At 47.3% G+C, this 20,238-nt stretch overlaps 1 protein-coding gene across 1 annotated transcript in view; it reads right to left on the bottom strand.

Moving 5' to 3' along the window:
- TGFA (transforming growth factor alpha) overlaps positions 1-20,238 on the bottom strand; it is a 108,342-nt gene that overhangs the window by 8,346 nt on the left and 79,758 nt on the right. The window contains exon 4 of the mRNA XM_052648233.1: positions 8,304-8,421. Within this exon, the coding sequence (XP_052504193.1) occupies positions 8,304-8,421 (118 nt within the window). The remainder of the gene's footprint in view (positions 1-8,303; positions 8,422-20,238) is intronic.

The raw sequence follows: 20,238 nt of genomic DNA, 5'->3' as shown, positions 1-20,238 counted from the left end.
CTGTGTGCTGATTCAGTCTGGAGGTGGCTTTGGTGCTTTCTTGGGAGCAAACAACAATAATTAAATGATGAACAACATGCCTCTCTTTCTCCTCTGCTCAGGGCTTTCAGACCTTCTAGCCCTGTCCAGTTGCCCAGTTTTTCCCCCTAAGTCCCCTCTGCACCTGGTTCACAGTGCCTTTTAAAATTTTAAAGAAATGGTGATAATGCATGTAGAGCTGTGCTCTTACAATTTTTTTTCTTCTTAAGGAAAATATCATCTAATCAGAAAAATAATGGTTTTAAGCAAACTGGAAAGTACATAAATTATAAGAGAGTGGAGAGAAAAAGAAAGTCCACATTACTGCACACCTGACCACCTCAAAGTCTGACAAGTAAGTACTTCTATATAGTTTTCTTAACATAGTTAAGATTTAAAAAAAATATTATTTTGTATCAATTTTTCATTTGATATCTCACCATTTTACTATGTCATTAGAAACATGCAGGAGTTGTTTGGAATGGTTGTAAAGTAATTTATACAGAGTTTGCTTCACTGAACCCTTACCATTTAGACTGCATCCAATTTTGATTTCATAAATAATGCTAATGGATTATCTTTGTGTACACACTTTGCTTGCGTTTGAGATTACTTCCTCAGGATAGGATCCCATAAGTGGGCAAAGCACGGTATAGTGAGTGAGTGAGTGAAGTCGCTCAGTCATGTCCGACTCTTTGCGACCCCATGGACTGTAGCCTAACCAGGTTCCTCCGTCCATGGGATTTTCCAGGCAAGAATATTGGAGTGGGTTGCCATTTCCTTCTCCGGGAGAGCTTTCCAACCCAGGGACTGAACCCAGGTCTCCTGCATTGTAGGCATGGTATAGACTTGGAGCCAAATTGTCATGGGTTTGAATCCCATTCTCCACTTAATGCCTGTGTGACCTTGAGCAAGTTACCTCATAGAGTTATGAGCATTAAATGAGTTAACATCTTGTGAAGTGCCTGACACTAAGGAAGGGCTGTATGAGTGCTAAAAATGTAAATAAAAGAATGAGAGCATTTTAAAGGCTCTTGAGAGACACTGTCTTCATAAACAATGATGTACTCTCTGGCTGGAGGCTAGTGTTCTGAATTCTAGTCAAGGCTTTTGGCAGGGACCCTAAGATAAAGTCTTTAATATGGGGGCCAAGGACCAAATTGACCAAAGTTAGGGACTAAGGTTTTAGAAAAATATTTATACCAACTTGCCTTAACCATGGAGAAAATCCACAGGATTGTGGTGGGAGTGGGGACATTGAGCCGCAGGACACTTGTATTGGGTTTACCCATTCTTGGCCTTGGGGTTTCCCCAGAAGCTCAGCTGGGAAAGAATCCTCCTGCAATGCAGGAGGCTTTGGTTTGATTATTGGGTTGGGAAGATCCCCTGGGGAAGGAATAGGCTACCCACTCCAGTATTCATGGGCTTCCCTGGTGTCTCAGAAGGTAAAGAATCCACCTGCAATGTGGGAGACCTGGGTTCCATCCCTGGGTAGGGAAGATCTCCTGGAGGAGGGCATGGCAATCCACTCCAGTGTTCTTACCTAGAGAATCCCCATGGAAAGAGGAGCCTAGTGGGCTACAGCCCAAGGGGTCACAAACAGCTGGACACGACTGAGTGACTAAGGACACATTCTTGGCCTCAAGAACAAGATTTGCCATGACTGATGCTTTTGAACTGTGGTGTTGGAGAAGACTCTTGAGAGTCCCTTGGACTGCAAAGAGATCCAACCAGTCCATTCTGAAGGAGATCAGCCCTGGGATTTCTTGGGAAGGAATGATGCTAAAGCTGAAACTCCACTACTTTGGCCACCTCATGCGAAGAGTTGACTCATTGGAAAAGACCGTGATGCTGGGAGGGATTGGGGGCAGGAGGAGAAGGGATGACAGAGGATGAGATGGCTGGATGGCATCACTGACTCGATGGACGTGAGTCTGAGTGAACTCCGGGAGTTTGGTGATGGACAGGGAGGCCTGGCATGCTGCGATTCATGGGGTCGCAGAGTCGGACACGACTGAGCGACTAAACTGAAACTGATAACCTCTCTGCTTGGGGCACTTGGGGAGGAGTGTACTGGGGGGGTAGGGGCTTCCTCATGGTACATGGTCTACTCGACTTTCACTGTTCCTTCAGCAGGACCTGAATCCTTCAGCTGTGGTCATGGTTAACAATGTACTGATCACCATGGTGATGGTGCTGACGAAGGCTGCTCTTATACTCTGCTGGGAACTGGGCTTGAATGTTCTCCAGTGCTCTAACAGCACCTTCTGCAGTAATTCAATAGGTGAATGGATGAAGATGGGGCACACTTATGCAACAGATTACTACTCAGCCATAACAAAGAAGTAAATAAGTCATTTGCAGGAACATGGATACAACTAGAGATTATCACACTAAGTGAAGGAAGTCAGAAGGAGAAAAGGCAAACACCATATGATATCCCTTATATGTGGAATCTAAAATACGACACAAATGAATTTATCTATGAAACAAAAACAGACTCAGAGACAGAACAGATTTGTCTGTTGCCAAGGATCAGTGGGTAGGAGAGGGATGGACTGGGAGTTTGGGGTTAGTAGCCGTCTATGGGGTCGCACAGGGTTGGACACGACTGAAGCGACTTAGCAGCAGCAGCAGCAGCAGCAGCAGACGCAAACTATTACACAAAGAATAGGCAAACAAGTCCTACTGAATAGCACGGGGAGCTCTATTCAATATCCTGGGATAAACCATAATGGAAAAGAATATAAAAAGAATATATGCATGTACATAACTGTTACTCTGTACAGCAGAAATGAACACAATACTATAAGTCAACTCTATTTCAATAAACAATAAATCTAAAAATAACTTTCTGTGATGATGGAAACAGTGTCTGTATGTGTGGCATCTAATATAGTAGCCACTCGCTGCCCAGAGGTAGTAAGTACCTGAAATGTGGCTAGCGAGACTGAAAAATGAAATTTTAATTAAATAAGTTAAATAGCCTCACATGGCGAGTGGCTCCTATCTTGGACAGGAAAAGCTCTACGTGCATTATGGTCACTGGGGCCTCCTTACAATCCTGAGAAATACTCATCTTCCCGTCTTATACACAAAGAAACTGAGGCTTAATAGTGCTAAGTCCCTTGGGTCTGTCTGACCTTGAAACCTATGCCTTTAACTGCTGGGTGATCCTGCCTGGTGTGTGACCCTCAGTATCTGCTTCCGGTGAGGGCAGAGAGAAGGCGTGCACTTCCGCTAGATCTGTGGTTGGGCGATGTCCTAACTTCTCCGCCTAACCCCACCACCTGCTGGCTGTTGAGAGGATAGACCTACATGAAGTGGCTTAAGCACCAGCAGGAAAACTGCCCCCAGCCCTGGTCTCTCCCGAGGCATGTTCTCGGCTGCGCGGGCAGTCTGCGGGCTTACTGAGGCGGTCACCCCGCCCTGGGTGTTCGACTGTTCAGATCCCAGTGGATGGCTCTGTGGCCAGAGCCAGGTGGAATATTTTCCTTGGCCGACAGCAATGTGCTTTCACACTTTGCTGTGGGAAAGTCAGGGAGTTCAGTCACCGAGGGGCATTTTGGACTGTGAGACACTTCAGCGAATTGCCACTGGCTGCCAACGCTGGAACCCTGAAAACCTGTCCCCTGGGTGGCTTCCTTCAACTGTTTTCCTTTGTTTGAAGGTTCCTGCAAACACCAGACCAACGCTTTGCCGAATTTGCCTCAGGGGAAAAAATGGTGCTTGAGTCCTAACCTTGCATTTCTCTGGTTTTACCAACTGCCTTTGGAAGTTCTTCACCTATTTGTTTTCTAAAGTGGTTGGTGCCTGCTGCTGCTGCTGCTGCGAAGTCGCTTCAGTCGTGTCCGACTCTGTGCGACCCCACAGATGGCAGCCCACCAGGCTCCCCAACCCTGGACCTAGCAGGGATTTATTAAAGAGAGACCAAAAAAATACAATCTAGGGTTCATGTGGAGCATAAATATTTCAGGATGATGTTCACTACCTTTGGCAATTTCTGACTAGTTATTTGTTTTAACTTTTTTCTTAATTTCATATTTTAGTGTGAGATGTCATTTTAACTCTGGAGACCCAAAGACTATTGTTCTTATGGAAAACAAAGCTGAAGAGCCTACAGTATTTTAGAAAGAACTCCCTCTTTTCAGACTATAATCTTTGGCCCCTGTGGGTTTTCCTTGTAAGTCCATGACTGACATGCCCTGAACCTCAAGGTTTGTGAGTTTTACTGACTAGGATGAGTGTGTCAGTTCCCCCAGAGCTAGGGCGGTTCTTAAGGGCAGGAACAGCAGGCTTTGCTTTCTCTGCATAGACTCAGAATTTCTGATCTAGTGGCAATGAATGAATTAGAACACTCTTCTAAGTACTGAAAGTACAAAAAGGTATAAGGTATGGTCCTGCCCTCGGCAAGCTTCGAGGCTCATGTGGCAACAGAAATGATCAAAGCTGGCTGTTGTGAGCAGAAAAGAAGGGCAACAGGATGGTGGACTGGCGGCAGCTTCGGTGTCAGGGAGCAGTGGGCAGAGGTAGAAACTGAGGAACTGGAGAGGGCAGGCTGTGCTCCAGAGAAGCTGGGTGTCTGCTTGGAGTTGTAAACCTGACTTCCAAAATGCAAGCAATTAATTAAAACCACCAAAGAATAATTCAGATTCATTTATCGCTACATGAAACACGTCTGTGCGCTGAATACCGCCCCTAGGCCGCCAAGACCCAGTGGGGAAACTGAGGTAAAGACGAAGTAAAGTCTTGCATGGCCATGCCTCTCCAGAGATGGTCAGCTTCCCCATACTGCAAAAGGGGATTCTATAGACTTTTGCAAGGAATCCTTGAGGGTCTGTGCACAGGGCAACCAGGTTGGGAATGACCCTGATGTTCCCCTGGAGGAAGGTTTGTCTACAAAGGGACAGTGTCAATACCTTTCCTGGAAACAAAAGTTTAGCTTTTTGAGGTGAACTCTGTGAGGCTGAGGCAGAAAGAGTGTCCTCCGGGGCAGCAAAACAGAACATGGGTTTGGGGGCTAGAACTGATGGGGCAGAATCCCAGCTCCACTGTATATGGGCTCTGGGCCTCCGGGCAAGTTGCCTAACTTCTCTGAACTTAAGCCTTCTGATTTACACAATAAGGGCAAGAATCTCTACTTGAGAGGAAGGATGAGAGAACGGCATGAGTCACTGTACGTGGAGCTGGGGCTGGCACACAGTTACAGTTTTTACCCAGAGCTTACTATTATTATTTATAGTAATAGTTACAGTGTGAGTGGGGAGAGAGATGGCCAGCTGTCCAGAAAACCAACATTAATGGCATGTAAATGTGATGGACAATGATCTCCTTGAGTCAAAAGCAGAGCTTGGCACCCAGGCTGAGGAGAACAGGAGCGCCCCCCACGTCCCACTCTCAGAAGGCTTCCACCAGCCAATGGGGCTCAGCCACAGGTATCGCTCTGGGTCTCTGCTGACCCAGGCTCATGGCTGCCAGCTCTCAACATTTAGAACAGCCCCTGATCTGGTGGAAACACTAACCTCTGACACAATTTTGGCCAGAATTGTCCTCTCTCTCCAAAGAAGACCCTCTCATCGCACAGCCGGGGGTAGCCTGAGGTCTTGGCACTAGAGATGACTGGAAGGGAGAAGACCCTCTACCTGCTGCACTGGAGACTTCCTGAGATCTGGGCTAAAAAGTCACACTTCCTTCAGGGCCAGTGTTTTTCCACAATGATCAGGCAAGTAACAAAAACAGCCCCATCAGTCCCCAAGGCTCCCACGTGTATTTTCATAAGAGTGGTAATCATGAATGACAGTGACTGCTGTCATCAGCATGCTTTGCATTTATGGGGTGGGCAGGAGGGCTCTTGGCTCTGCAGATGTGACCTGGGGCCTTATCCAGTTCTCCTGCAGGAAGGTGGCCAGTGTGCCCCTCCAAGTGAGGCCCAGAGGCACCCCAAGGGGCCACTGCACAGTCTCACACAGCTGTACCTCAGGAAAAGGAGAGTCCCACCCACCACCACTTACTGTGGCAGGCTCTCCCAGTTCCCTCGGCTACTCTTCTGACACCCTTCAGCATCGTGGATAAGAAAGCAGCTTTAGGAGCCAGACCAGTCAGGTCTGAATGTGCACTCTCCTCTGTGATAAGGGCACAACTTCTCCATGCCCTGGGGTCATCATGAGGATTACATGAGTTAACACATGGATCGTGCTTAGAACAGTGACTGGCATGAAGCAAAGCTCAATAAACGCTGGCTTTTTATTAACATGTAGTATTATTTACCAGTACCAGTGACTTTCCAGGTGGCGCTGGTGGTAAAGACCCCACCTGCCAATGCCAGAGACGTGTGTTCAATCCCCCAGATTGGGAAGATCGCCTGGAGGAGGGTATGGCAAGCTACTCCAGTATTCTTGCCTGGAGAATCCCCATGGACAGAGGAGCCTGGCAGGCCATGGTCCATAGGGTCACAAAGAGTTGGACATGACTAAAGTGACTTCGTGCGCACACACACACACACACACACTGGTACTATTAGGTTGGATCATATGAAATTGCTGACTTCCATTTTCCACCTATAAAAATGGCATTTTCGTAGAGATGGATGGTTCTTAAAGGGGGTGGAAGACAATTTTGCCTCCTCCACAAAGCCCCCCACCCGAGGGTACATTTGGCAATGGCTGGAGACATTTTTGATTGCCACGACTGTTGGGGGGAAGTGGTACTGGCATCTGGAGGGTAGAGGCCAGGGATGCTAATATCCTTCAGCCACACAGGCGTGCCCACACAACAAAGGGTTACCCAGCCCCAAATGTCCACAGTGCCAAGGCTGACTACAGGGCCAACTTACAGTACTCCACCATGCACAGGTTAACTTTCTTAAAACACCCCTTTCCCAAACTGATGGCTCCCACTGGCTAGAGAATAAAGGCTCACTTCCAACAGGCCCTGGCCTCCAATTCACCTGCAGGTTTGTCTCCTCCCTGCTGTGGCTGCACTGACCCATAACAGTACAGTACAGCTAATAAAATAAGCCGGAAGTGCATGCAAAGGGTTGGGATGCATGAGTGTCCAGGCCTGGAGTAACTTCTCTGCTTTCCCCGTCAGCCTAAGTCCAACAGCTGCTCTAGAAGCCTTTACTTATGTGCCTTTCTTGCCCATTTGGGCTGACCATTGTAATCACTGGTGGCTTTTAACTAATGTGACTCCTGGGTCCCATTCCTAGAGATTTCTGATTCAGTGGGTATGGGTGGGCTCAGCTATATTTTAAGAAGCAACCCTCCCTGCACCCTGCCCCCACCCCCCACCCCTGCCCCGCCTCATGCTGGGCCTGCTATGCCCATCTTTGTTCCCAAGTTGTTCTGTCCTGTTGCCAATCAGGCACACCAACCCTTTGTGTGTCCTTCTGGCTTATTTTATTAGCTGTGCAGTAAAGATGCCGGAGGGCACAGACCTCATCTCAGAGATACTGGCCACTCAAAGGGATCCAACCCAGTGTCTTGCTCTCCAAAAATTCTAAGTAGTGAATTAAACTTGAATCCAAGATTAGGAGTTTGGGATTAACAGATATATACTACTATATATAAAATGGGTAAATAATAGGGACCTACTGTATAAAACAAGGAACAATATCCAATATCTGATAATAACCTATCATGGAAAAGAATCTCAAGAAGAATACATGTATTATATATATAAGTACATGACTGAATTGCTTTGCCACACACCCTATACTAACACAACACTGTGAATCAACTACGCAGGTGCGCTCAGCCATATCTGACTCTTCTGCAACCCCACAGACTGTAGCCCACCAGGCTCCTTTGTCCATAGGATTTTTCAGGCAAGAATACTAGAATGGGTTGTGATTTCCTCCTTCAGGGGATCTTCCCCACCCAGAAATGGAACCCTCACCTCTGGTGTCTCCTGCATTAGCAGGCAAGTTCTTTACCACTGAGCCACCTTGGAAGCCCAAATCAACTATATTTCAATTAAAAAAACAGGAAAAACCTCACTTGAATCCAAGAAATTTTAGACTCTGTTGAACCCAGGAGCCACCTGAGGTGCTTGTTAAAAATGCAGACACCCAGGCTCCACGTCCTAGGAATCCAGCCTCAGTGCCTCTGGGCTGGGCCCAGCAGGGCTGAAGCAAGCTGTCCCTCGGCCCACTGTTCTGATTCTCCTTTACGTTTGGCTCCAGGGCTCTCAGGCGGCTCTGGCACGGCTTGTGGAGGTCCATGCTGTTTTAAGTGGTGGCTGGGATGCCTGCAGCCCCAGCACTGCAGACCGCAAGGGACACTTACACACACGCTGGCTTCTCCTCCTGCACCAAAAACCTGCAGGTTCCATGGAAGCAGAACTGACTGTGGGAAGCTGGGCAGTCATTAAAATGGGACACCACAGCTGCAGCCACGGGCGGGTCTGCTGGGGAGAGAGAAGACATTTGGCTCAGATTCAAGGCACAGCAAGACATCCCACCGGTCCCCACCCCCCTGGAGAAGGAGCCCGGATGGTTGGGGTGTCTAGTCCCTACCAGCATCTCCTCCTCAGCTCTCATGAATTATCTAATGGCCAGTCCAGAACCTGCTTGTGAGCTTTCCAGGGGGCTTTACTTACTTAGCTTTGTAGGGAACAAAACAGTCTCCCCAAAAGCCTCAGTGTAATTCAGAGATATCACAGCAATTTTACTATTTAAAGCCTATTCCCCAAGAACGACCTAATTTTACTTTTGCAAAATGATAGAGATCATTTTTTTTAAAAGACAGCCTCCATAAAAATCTGTTTTAAAGGCAGGAAACTGAAGAAAGTTACAGAAGAGTACTATTTAACCGTTCAGTTGATGCTGAGGAAGAATTATGATGCAAAAAGATATTCATGATATATAACTGTAAGAGAGTAGTGCATTTCCAATGTGGTCTGTATAGTATGATTCTATGCAAACACACAGAAATTTAGACCTGAAGAAGTCTGGGAAGGATTTACAGAAACATGGCGGCAAGGTCTCTCTGCGGTGGTGGGATCAGTTGTGATCATGCCGTGAAGATGACTTAATGTATACAAGCCCACCTGGGAGGGGCACAGGCAGGGCTGGGAAAGCCAGGGTGGCGGTGGGGAGAGGTAACAGAGTCGGGTCCACTCGGAGCTCTGTGACTCTCAGGAGCTTGGGGCATCATTAGACCTCTCAGGCTGCTCAGAAGCACTGTAAGGAACCACACGTCACCTACTGACCAGCCCAAAGGGATTTACTAGACTCCAATAGCCCTGTTTTGTCCAAACAACCCTTCAGACACAGTAGGTAGCTATTTCAAGATGGCATGACAGATGTTTTTGCTGCATCTTTCAAAAGGTTCTCATATTTGTGTTTGGGCATTTAGGGAGTAGGTCGTTCTCATATATTTTTTGGTGGGGGGATATATGTTGCATGGAGCGCTTGTGTTTTTGAGTGAATTAAACTCCAATTTCATATTGTAAGATTTTCAACCATCATGAAATAGTAAACTCATGTTGCTATCTATTTATGATTTGCTTCTAGAAGTATCACAATTGTGGAAAACTCATAATCCTGATGGAAAAAACAGAGCCTAAAGAGCACAGCTTTGATGTTTTCAAATTATGGTGCTGAAGGAGACTCTTGAGAATCTCTTGGACAACAAGGAGAATAAACTAGTCAATCCTAAAGAAGATCAACCCTGAATATTCATTTGGAAAGACTGATGCTGAAGCTCCAATACTTTGGCCACCTGATGTGAAGAGCTGATTCAATGGAAAAGAGCCTGATGCTGGGAAAGATGGAAGGCAAAAGGAGAACGGGGAGGCAGAAGATGAGATGGTTAGATAGCATCACCAACTCAATGGACATGAAATTGAGCAAACTCCAGGAGATAGTGAAGGACAGGTACGCCTGACGTGCTGCAGTCCATGGGGTCACAAAGAGTTGGACATGACTTAGCGACTGAACAACAAAAAAACCAGCAGAATCCTTGATGCAGAGCCCTTAGAGGTCATGACCTTGGGCTGAGGAGGCAGAAGGACATGGATTAGGGTCCTGCCTCTGCTGCCTGGATGCTGTTCTAAGCTTCCACCTCTGTGACACGGCAAGTCCTCTGCCTCGTGGTGGCTCTGAGGTTGAGCAAGGCCAAGCGTATTAAGTACTATGCTCACTGTTAGCTCTTCTGTTATCAGCACCCACAATCCCATGATGCTAATGAGTCCCCACATGTGACCAAACCACTCTAATATATAATCTCCTCCTCTCCCCATAAGTTCAGTTCAGTTCAGTTCAGTTCAGTTCAGTCGTTCAGTCGTGTCCGACTCTTTGTGAGCCCATGAATCGCAGCATGCCAGGCCTCCCTGTCCATCACCAACTCCTGGAGTTCACTCAGACTCACGTCCATAGAGTCAGTGATGTCATCCAGCCATCTCATCCTCTGTCGTCCCCTTCTCCTCCTGCCCCCAATCCCTCCCAGCATCAGAGTCTTTTCCAATGAATCAGCTCTTCGCATGAGATGGCCGAAGTACTGGAGCTTCAGCTTTAGCATCATTCCTTCCAAAGAAATCCCAGGGTTGATCTCCTTCAGAATGGACTGGTTGGATCTCTTTGCAGTCCAAGGGACTCTCAAGAGTCTTCTCAAACACCACAGTTCAAAAGCATCAATTCTTCGGCGCTCAGCCTTCTTCACAGTCCAACTCTCACATCCATACATGACCACTGGAAAAACCATAGCCTTGACTAGACGGACCTTTGTTGGCAAAGTAATGTCTCTGCTTTTGAATATGCTATCTAGGTTGGTCATAACTTTTCTTCCAAGGAGTAAGCATCTTTTAATTTCATGGCTGCAGTCACCATCTGCAGTGATTTTGGAGCCCCCAAAAATAAAGTCTGACACTGTTTTTACTGTTTCCCCATCTATCTCCCATGAAGTGATGGGACCAGATACCATGATCTTCATTTTCTGAATGTTGAGCTTTAAGCCAACTTTTTCACTCTCCTCTTTCACTTTCATCAAGAGGCTTTTTAGTTCCTCTTCATTTCCTGCCATAAGGGTGGTGTCATCTGCATATCTGAGGTTATTGATATTTCTTCTGGGAATCTTGATAAGTTCACTGCAGTGCAACTAAAAGTCCGGGGATGTCTTTCGGTCACTGAAGACAGTGACTTTCACATGTGAAGACCAGCAGAGAAGCCCAAAGCCAGGTGAAGGGGGCAACCCAGGACAGGTGGCCAGCCCTGCTCCTGCCTGCAGCACATCCCTGCCCAGCAGTCGCCTCCAGGACACGGGGGCTGATTACAGTTACCTGCGAGTCCTGGGCCCAAGTGGTTCACGAGTGGCTTGGCCACTTGCTGACAGCAGACACTGGGATGATAAGTCGAGGCTGAAAGGGTCTGCTGTCGGTCACATAACCAGCATTTCTGTGCTCACTAAACTCGTCAAGGGGCAAATACGGAGAGACGAAGGGACTGGAGACCAGTGGATCTGATTTGATTAGATGTCAAAAAAGGCTTTTGATAAGCTCTATAAAAGGCCTTTTAGACAACCCCCTGGAAGTGGCTATTGCGAGTCCCTTGTCAGGGCTCACAGCCAGGCTCCTTCACGTGTGATCTGTGGGCCGACAGCTTCACATCCCTGCAGCTTGTCAGAAAGCCAAGTTCCTGGGCCCCACCCTAGACTAAGGGATTAGGATCCTTGGGGTGGGGCCTAGGAATTCGTGTGACAAGCTGCCCAGCCCAAGTGATTTTTCTTTTTAAAGTCAGGTTTATTGAGACAGAATTGACATACAGTACCTTTTGCCCTCCAGGTGATTCTGATGGGCACTCATCACCAGAACCAAGCTAGTATCACAGGAAACAATGGAGAGAGACAAGAGGCCTCTCAGAAGAGTAAAACAACAGGGTTCCTGAAAGGGACCCTTGTTGGAGCCGATCATCTTCCAGCTCTCTAAGCTCCTCTGTGATACTAAAGCCTAGAATCCGCTGACGGTCTTGGTGGTGAAGAGTCAGGGCAACAGAAACATATTAAAAGGAACACTTAATCTGTCTGTGGGAACACTACTCCCCAGAGCTGATGGGGCAGGAGGAGACTCACTGTCGCGATCTTGTTTAACCTGTATCTATGGATATTTTGCCTCATCTCATAAATGACTTGAAGGTTTATAAAAATAGGTACCACAGAAAGGAGATGCAAGTGGGGAAGGTGTGTGTGTGTGTGTGAGGGAAAGAGAGAGAGAGATGGAGAGGGAGGGAGGGACTATTGGGTGGGTGGAGGGAAGGAGAGAAGATACACAGGAAGGACAGAGGGAAGGAGAGACAGAGGTGGAGAGAGGGGGGTGGAGGAGGGAAGTGGGAGAAAGAGGAAGAAACAGAAAGAGACCGACAGAGACAGGCAGTGAGAATGGAAAGGGCAGAGCAGACAAAGGAATACAAGGGCAGGGGTCTAAATGAACCAAGAAGTCAGGTATCAAGTTACACATGAAGACACGTCAGAGTCCTGAGCATGTGCTGATGTTCCACGCCTCCAGGCCATCTAAGCAAGGATGCACACAGTCCATTAGATAGAAATGCACTCATTTTGCTGGAGAAGGAAATGGCAGCCCCACTCCAGTACTCTCGCCTGGAGAATCCCATGGATGGAGGAGCCTGGAAGGCTACAGTCCATGGGGTCTCGAAGAGTAGGACACGACTGAGCAACTTCACTTTCACTTCACTTTTATGCATTGGAGAAGGAAATGGCAACCCACTCCAGTACTCTTGCCTGGAGAACCCCAGGGACAGAGGAGCCTGGTGGGCTGCCGGTTATGGGGTCGCACAGAGTCGGACACGACTGAAGTGACTTAGCAGCAGCAGCAGCACCCATTTTGCATATGCAGGACAGGCTCAGCTTTGCCCGAGTCTATGGTCAGAGGGTAACTTCTACAGCTGCTTTCGAAGGGGACTTCAAGTGTTACCGGGAACGACATCTTCCAGAAAGGCAGCGCAGAGACACTTGCCAATGTCACCGTCTGCTGTTCAACAGCTAAGAGCTAAAGAGGCCAGGCGATGGGGAAACTCCCTGCCCTCATCACAGTGATGAAGGCGAACACCTGCTGGTTTGCTCCCTGCAGTCAGAGAGCAGGATGAGGTGGGGAGTCTGATGCTTAGAAGGTAGGCTCCTGGTCTTCCACAATCCCACTGTTCTGACTCAACCCCCAGTGCTGAGGGGACCAAGGGATGCTAGGTGATGATCATGATCACTGAAATATTGTTTATTTTAAACCCCCTTTTCCTGATTACAAAAGTGATATATCACCGTAGAAACCTTTTGTAAGTGCCAATGTAAAACATTTTCGAGAATAAAACTCATCCTTATCCACCACTTAGGGAGAACTGGGCTTGCCTGGTGGTGTAGTTATTAAAGACTCTGCCTACAATGCAGGAGACCCTGGTTTGATCCCTGGGTGGGGAAGATTCCCTGGAGAAGGAAATGACAATCCACTCCAGTATTCTTGCTTGGAGAATTCCATGGACAGAGGAGCCTGGTGGGCTACAGTCCCACATTGCCTGTGCGCCTGCACACACACACACACACACACACACACACACACACACACTCACAACGACATACTCATGAAAACTTTTTATTTCTATTCTGTCACATGAGCTTGACCTCATGTGCCATCCCAAACATTTTAAGAGTGAGCGTTTAGCTCAAAGTCTGCATTGGGTGCCATCCTGGTGCTTAACCCCGAGCAGCTCAATGTGTGCAGTGAGGGTGGTTCCTGTTTCCCGTCCAGTGGCTCTGGGGGTGTGTGACCTGTGCTGGGGAAATGGATGGGGAGGAGGGGACCAGACATGGTCCGAGGCTGGGCCACCTCCTGGCCCTCTGCACTTGCAGCAACCTCAGGGGGAAGCCTGGCTAAGCCTCCTGGGCTGAGAAACCTAAAAGCCCTGTGCAGAATGTGAAGTTCCCTACAGGTCAGGGGGAGATTTTATTCCTGTTTTGGGGCTTTTATAGGTATTTGCCTCACATACCACTAGAATCTGCAGTGAAAACCCCAACACCACAGCACGGTATGCTCACAGACAAGACCTGTCCTACTGATGCTAACACAAGCTCCAGGGATGCTCTGGAGAAAAGGGGCTCTGGGCACAGCTGGGAGGGGAGAAAATGGCTTCACTTTCTGAGTGTGCCTTACATGCTGGTTGCTGGCCTTATAGCCAGGCAGGGCAGGCGGTCACATCAGGTGGAGGATTTGCTGGTAACTTACATAACTATGAGGGGCTTCCCTGGTAGCTCAGTTGGTAAAGAATCTGCCTGCATTGCAGGAGACCCCGGTTTGATTTCTGGGTCAGGAAGATATCCTGGAGAAGGGATAGGCTACCCACTCCAGTATTCTTGGGCTTCCCTTGTGGCTCAGCTGGTAAAGAATCCACCTGCAATGAGGGAGACCTGGGTTTGATCCCTGGGTTGGGAAGATCCCCTGGAGAAGGGAACGGCTACCCACTCCAGTATTCTGGCCTGGAGAATTCTATGGCCCATGGGGTCGCAAAGAGTCGGACAAGACTGAGCAGCTTTCATTTACATACATAACTATGAGGATACAAGGGAACACCCCGACTCCCAGCATCTTCCCAGAGAAGGAGTCTTCCCGCCTGCCTCCGTCCCTCTGTTTCCCTTCCTCCTCTTCTCCTTATTTTTGCTCTACCCTCCTCTACTTTCTCCCTCTTAGTTTTTCTTTCTCTTCTTTCTGGAAACTCAAGGAAATATCAAAGTGAAGGAAGGAAAGGGCTAGACACTTAAAACAGAAAAACCCGCCTCACTTGGAAAAGAAAGGTGAGGCCAACAGGAACTCCAAGGAGGCCCTAGGGGGTCCAGGCAAGGAGGAGTGAGTAGGCTGCCCCTCCCTCGGGCTCCAGACCCTGCCCTCCTCTCCTCCAGCCACTGGGCCTGATGCGCACGTGGGCGGATTGGAAAATCAAATGCTCTGGTTTGCGGAACAGACCTCATACCAAGCCCATCTGCAGTTGGAGTTTTGAAGCCCTTCAGTTCCTGTTGCTCTGAAATTTATGAGAGGGCTCCCCAGCTTGTTAACCAAATCTGTATCTCGCAGACATCGCTGTTCTCTCATGAAGCTATGAAAGCTTTGCCTAGAGACCACAGACCCACTAATAGGGCCTGGAACCCCTGCCCCACTCACAGGAAGAAGGTCTGGAATAGCAATCTAGGGGGTGTGGAAACCGCGGATTCACCTCAGGCAAGGGTCTCTGCAGTCAGAAGGGTCGGAGGCAGCCGTCTGAACACTGCCTTCTAACACCCCTGCTCCCCCAAGGGTGTGGGGGAGGGCGTCCACACCGCTGAGGACAATCACCCCCTTGAAAAGCAGCCCTAATTGGACTTTCTGCGGGGCTGGTCCCTCAGAGCCAACTCAACTCTCTTCTCCAGACATCAGCAGTTGCGAACACGTTTGCCTATTGTGAAGCTTACATCATTTATAGCCATTTCATTACTTCCTCAAATATGACTAACTTTCTGACAGTTTAAGAATGACACCTGTTTTTTTAGTAGGAACTTTCAGACAGGTTTTTCACCTGGGGCTGAGTATTTTCTCTTCAGACACTAAAGTGTCTAAAGCCAACTAATGCTTCTGGAATGTCTAGGAGAAAAGGCAACAGATGAATTTTATGAAGATGGGAGCTGGTCAGCAGCCCCTGTGAAGTTAGGGGAGCAGATGGAGCTGAGTGCATCTGAGATCAGCTCACTGGTGCTCCCAGGGCCAAGGCCAGAGGCACAAACTCCTCTGGGCTCGGTTCTGGGGTGGAGAAGGCTCGCTTTAGGCTCCCAGTGAGCCCAATTTACAGGGATGGAACTCCAGGCTTACATGAGCCAACGCATGAACCTGCAGAATTAGCCAGCGTGTGAGGGGAAGGCTGGTACAGAGGCTTACACCCGGGCAGCAGAAGTGCGAAGCCAGGGCTTAGAGAAAGGGGTGGTGCAGGGCACAGGCACCTCCCCAGATAGAGACTGGTGAGCAGGGACCCTGGTTCCCCTGGGCATTAGGGGAGTGAGAAAAAGAACTATCACAAATTTTAGAAGTGACCCTGACAAGGAAGAGCACTGTCAGTCCTGAGTGTGCTAACGCTTCTGGCCTCTACCACAGAGAGGAAGGCAATCAATGAGGGCATTTCCTGTGCCAGTGTGAGGGGCAGATGAGCAGGGCGTGGTTCACAGTGGGAGTCAGCAGAGCACAGGAGAGTAATCTCAGTTACAGTCACAGGAGTAGGAAGACACATCTCATTCCTAAGGGCTACTAGTCAATCGAGGGGAGCTCAATTCTGCTGAATTTGGGATGTGTGTGGTGGTGGTGTGATATAATCACTCAACTCATTCACAAACCAAGGGCAGCTAACACTTTAAAAAGGTCAGATGTAAAGCAATCTGAAAGTAGTTTGGCTTCACAGGACCATCTTTTAAGGGGGGATGATCCTTTGTTACAGTTAAGCAATGAGAGGAAAGTAACTCTCAGAAGCTCTGCCATCTCCTGCCATCCCACTGATGTCACTGATGCACTGTTTTTTCAGTACCACCCCTACCCTAAGACTCTCAAAGACAGTATACTTTTCCTATTACATGATCCCCGAATACAGATTTACTCAGTTTTAACCAGTTTTTTTCCAACACTGGCTAATTTTGAACCTAGTTGATCTTTACCTTCCCCTGGTCTTAATCTGACTTTTAGACCCTGCCCACTGCTCCACCCTGACTTAAGAGCATGGAGACCTCAAACCACCTGTGGGGTCAACATCACTCTTCTCTATTTTTCAGATGAGGAAACAGAACTAAAGCTTAGGTAACCTTGCCAATGCAGCTAGAAAGTACTAGAAATCTCAGTTCTCTTTGATTTTAAGAGAGTAAAGGGCTATAGAAGATTAGAACACTATTCAGTCCAGGAAGACAGATGCTGAGAAGGCACATAGTCAAACTCAATCAGACTCTGCAAGTCATGTGGCTGTGAGGAAGGGGAATACTTAGCTTCTTAGGCAGTTAGGAACTAGATGACTTTCTAGTAATCAGAAAGGGGCACTTTTACGAGAAGCAAGAGGAAGTATTACTTTATCTGGGGGAGGAGTGTGGGACGGCACATGTGAAACTTATTATTCCCATGGGGGAGCAGTGACTGCAAACCATAGATGGAACAGAGATTTCTGTCCACAGATGATGGGTAATTGAGGAGGAGCTGCAAAGAGGGTGGGGGCTGGCCCACAGGATAGTACCAAGGGCCTCACAAAGCCTGCCCTCCCCAGAGCCCAACCTCTGGGCTACGTGCTGCTCATGTCCAAGAAATCAGGAGCTTCTGGCTCAGAGCGGGGCTAAACTGGACTCTGAATTGCTTTCGCAGCTTTAAACAAGATGCTGGGTTGGGGGTGGGAGAGGAACCTAACGGAGCATCTGAGCTAATTTAATCCCCTCTGAGTATTTCTCTCTTTAGGATTAGACTCAAGGGGAATCAGATGTGATGGAACCAAATTTAAAGAAAGGTATCGGTGAAGAAAGAGACAACACAGACAACATATTTCCTACAAAGATATTGGCTTTAAATAACACCACCTGTGTGTGTATATGTGAGAGAGAGACTGAGAGAGGGAGGGGAGAGGAGAGACAGAAAAGAAAACAGATACATATTCAGAGAGAAAATCACTCACTGGTGGTATTTGACACCAATGGGGTTCATTCTGCTTGTGGTAATTTCTAAGGCAAAGGCAGAACTTGCATTACTTTTGGTACCTTTTTCTAATTCAACAGAAGACAATCAGATAACATGAATATAAAAACAATTTGGCAGGTTCATGTCCCATCTAAGGCAAGGCTCCCCAACCTCTAGCATCTAACCTCAGCTCATCTAATGAGCTGGTATAATAATAATAGAGATAAACCAAACAATAAATGTAACACCTTGAATCATCCCCAAACCACTCCCCCCGCCCCCCCACCAATCCCAGTCTGTGGAAAAGCTGTCTTCCACAAAACTGGTCCCTGGTGCCAAAAAGGTTAGGGATCACTGATCTAAAGTACCTGGGTTTATGATGTAAAATGATTCTGAAAAAGGGACATGTAGATGAAAAAGATTTTTGACCATTGTCCTTAAGTAAAATATAGAGAGATGAGGTCCAGTGTATATGAGATTGGTTGCCTTAGGATAGAAGCCCAGATAATGTATTTATAAGAGTCAAGAGGAAGGTAGCATATAATTGAATAGGTGCTGGCAAATTGGTAGAGTTGTAAGAGTCTGGAGGAGTTCTCTTCTGATGGTTTAAATTTTCTGAGTGAAATAGGAAGCAAGTTCATCTAATGTTTCCCAGTAAGTTTGGTGTTTGCAGCAATTTTTTTTTGACCAATACTCTCCTTAAAATTAAAGCACCATTCTATTCCTAAAAAACAAAGTACCTGGGCTTAAATTTTTTAACCCAATAAGGGTTTTCTGAAGTTGGACTGTGGTGATGCTAATAATGATGATTACTGTTACTATTAATAATAGTTATAGTAGTAGTTGTCCCTTGGACAGCAAAGAAATCAAACTAGTAAATCCTAAAGGAAATCAACCCTGAATATTCATTGGAAGGACTGACGCTGAAGCTGAAGCTCCAACACTTTGGCCACCTGATGTGACGAGCCAACTCACCGGAAAAGACCCTGATGCTGGGAAAGATTGAAGGCAGGAGAAGGAGACGACAGAGGATGAGATGGTTGGATGGCATCACCGACTTGATGGACGTGAGTTTGAGCAAACTCTGGGAGATGGTGAAGGACAGGGAAGCCTGGTGTGCTGCAGTCCATGGGGCTGCAGAGTCGGACGTGACTGAGCGACTGAACAATACCAGTAACACACTGTCTACTAAATGCAAGCACAATATCCAGCGTTTTATACAGAGAATTCTGTTTAATCCCCACCAAAGTCCTACGAGGTGCTCCTTACCACCCCAGCCTACAGATGAGGAAAGGAAAGCCAAGGGAAGTTACGGATGTTCAATGTTGCTGCGTTAGCAAATGGTAGAGCTAAACCAGAACTCCTGGGTTGGCAGAATCTAAAGCTCCTGAGGGTGTGTCACTTCAGAGAGGGTGCGTGAGAGAGAGAAAGGGAGAAAAAAGAGGGAGAGACAGAGAGAAGGCGTTGGGGAGAGGGAGAAAGAGCCAAAGAGAGAGGTGAGGGTTAAACTCTCAAGGGCACCTTCTGCAGGTAAGACAACTCTCATTTGAAGAGTAAACTAATCAGGAATTACCATGAAATTCTCAGGGCTATTTTAGAATTAAAAGAGCTAAAAGTCCCAAGGAAAAATGGTTTTAATTAGCAAAGAGGCTTTAGGAATCTAAAATAAAATTTCAGTGACGTCATGTGAAGTGTGGGCTACTCATCTAAAGACGCGCAGCATTATGAATTTCAACTTGGCCTCTACGTGTGTCCAGCTTCCACCAGGGATACCGCCTCCTCCCCTAAAGTTCATGGGGAAGGGAGAGAGAGGCATGCGTGAGATGTCCCCAATAGCCCCCAAACTGCATTTTAAGTCCATGAGTTGGAAAAAGAAGGGAAATACACAGGACATGGAAGATCACCCATCTCCAATCAGCATTTCTCTCTCCTCCAGACCCTGTTCTCCAGCCCCCTGATTGCTTCTTCTCTACCTTGGCCTTCGTGAATTAAAGCAAAAAACCAAACTAAGAAAATTGCCAGTCAAGACTTTGCTTTGAAGACTGAAAGTCAAACCTCCCATCTCTGTTACAATTTAATAATTTGATTTCAAAGAGACAGATCATTTCTTTCTTCTAAATCTTCAAACCAGAAAGCCCCTTGTTCTAATTACATCCTCTTGGGTGTCAACCAGCATTTTGAAAAGATTTCTTTTCAAACTTCCGTTTACAAAGTAAACAAGGATATCTACCTTTGGCTCTCATCAGCCAGCTCTGAATCCAGATGTGAACGGCTCTGGGAACCACAGCTGAGCCCTGCTAGATGGGGAATTCTCTTTTGACTTTGTTGAAGGAGCAGCCCCGTTGGAGCCTGGGGCTACCTGGGTTTGCAATCTCTGTGTGTTTCTGTTCTCCTCTTTATTAATATCAAAATTGTTAGGTGAAGAGGTTGGCAGGAAACCCTCAATTCCCCCTTAGGAAAAAATGCTTCCTCTTGTTGAGTCTTTGAACCATAATCCCTTCAAACCCTCCACACTGAGTATATGTAAGCACTATTGGGATGACTATTTTTCTAGAACATTCT

This window comes from Budorcas taxicolor, chromosome 11 (assembly GCF_023091745.1).
Source record: "Budorcas taxicolor isolate Tak-1 chromosome 11, Takin1.1, whole genome shotgun sequence".
Taxonomy (NCBI): Eukaryota; Metazoa; Chordata; class Mammalia; order Artiodactyla; family Bovidae; genus Budorcas; species Budorcas taxicolor.
This window is presented reverse-complemented; position numbering and strand designations above follow the sequence as displayed.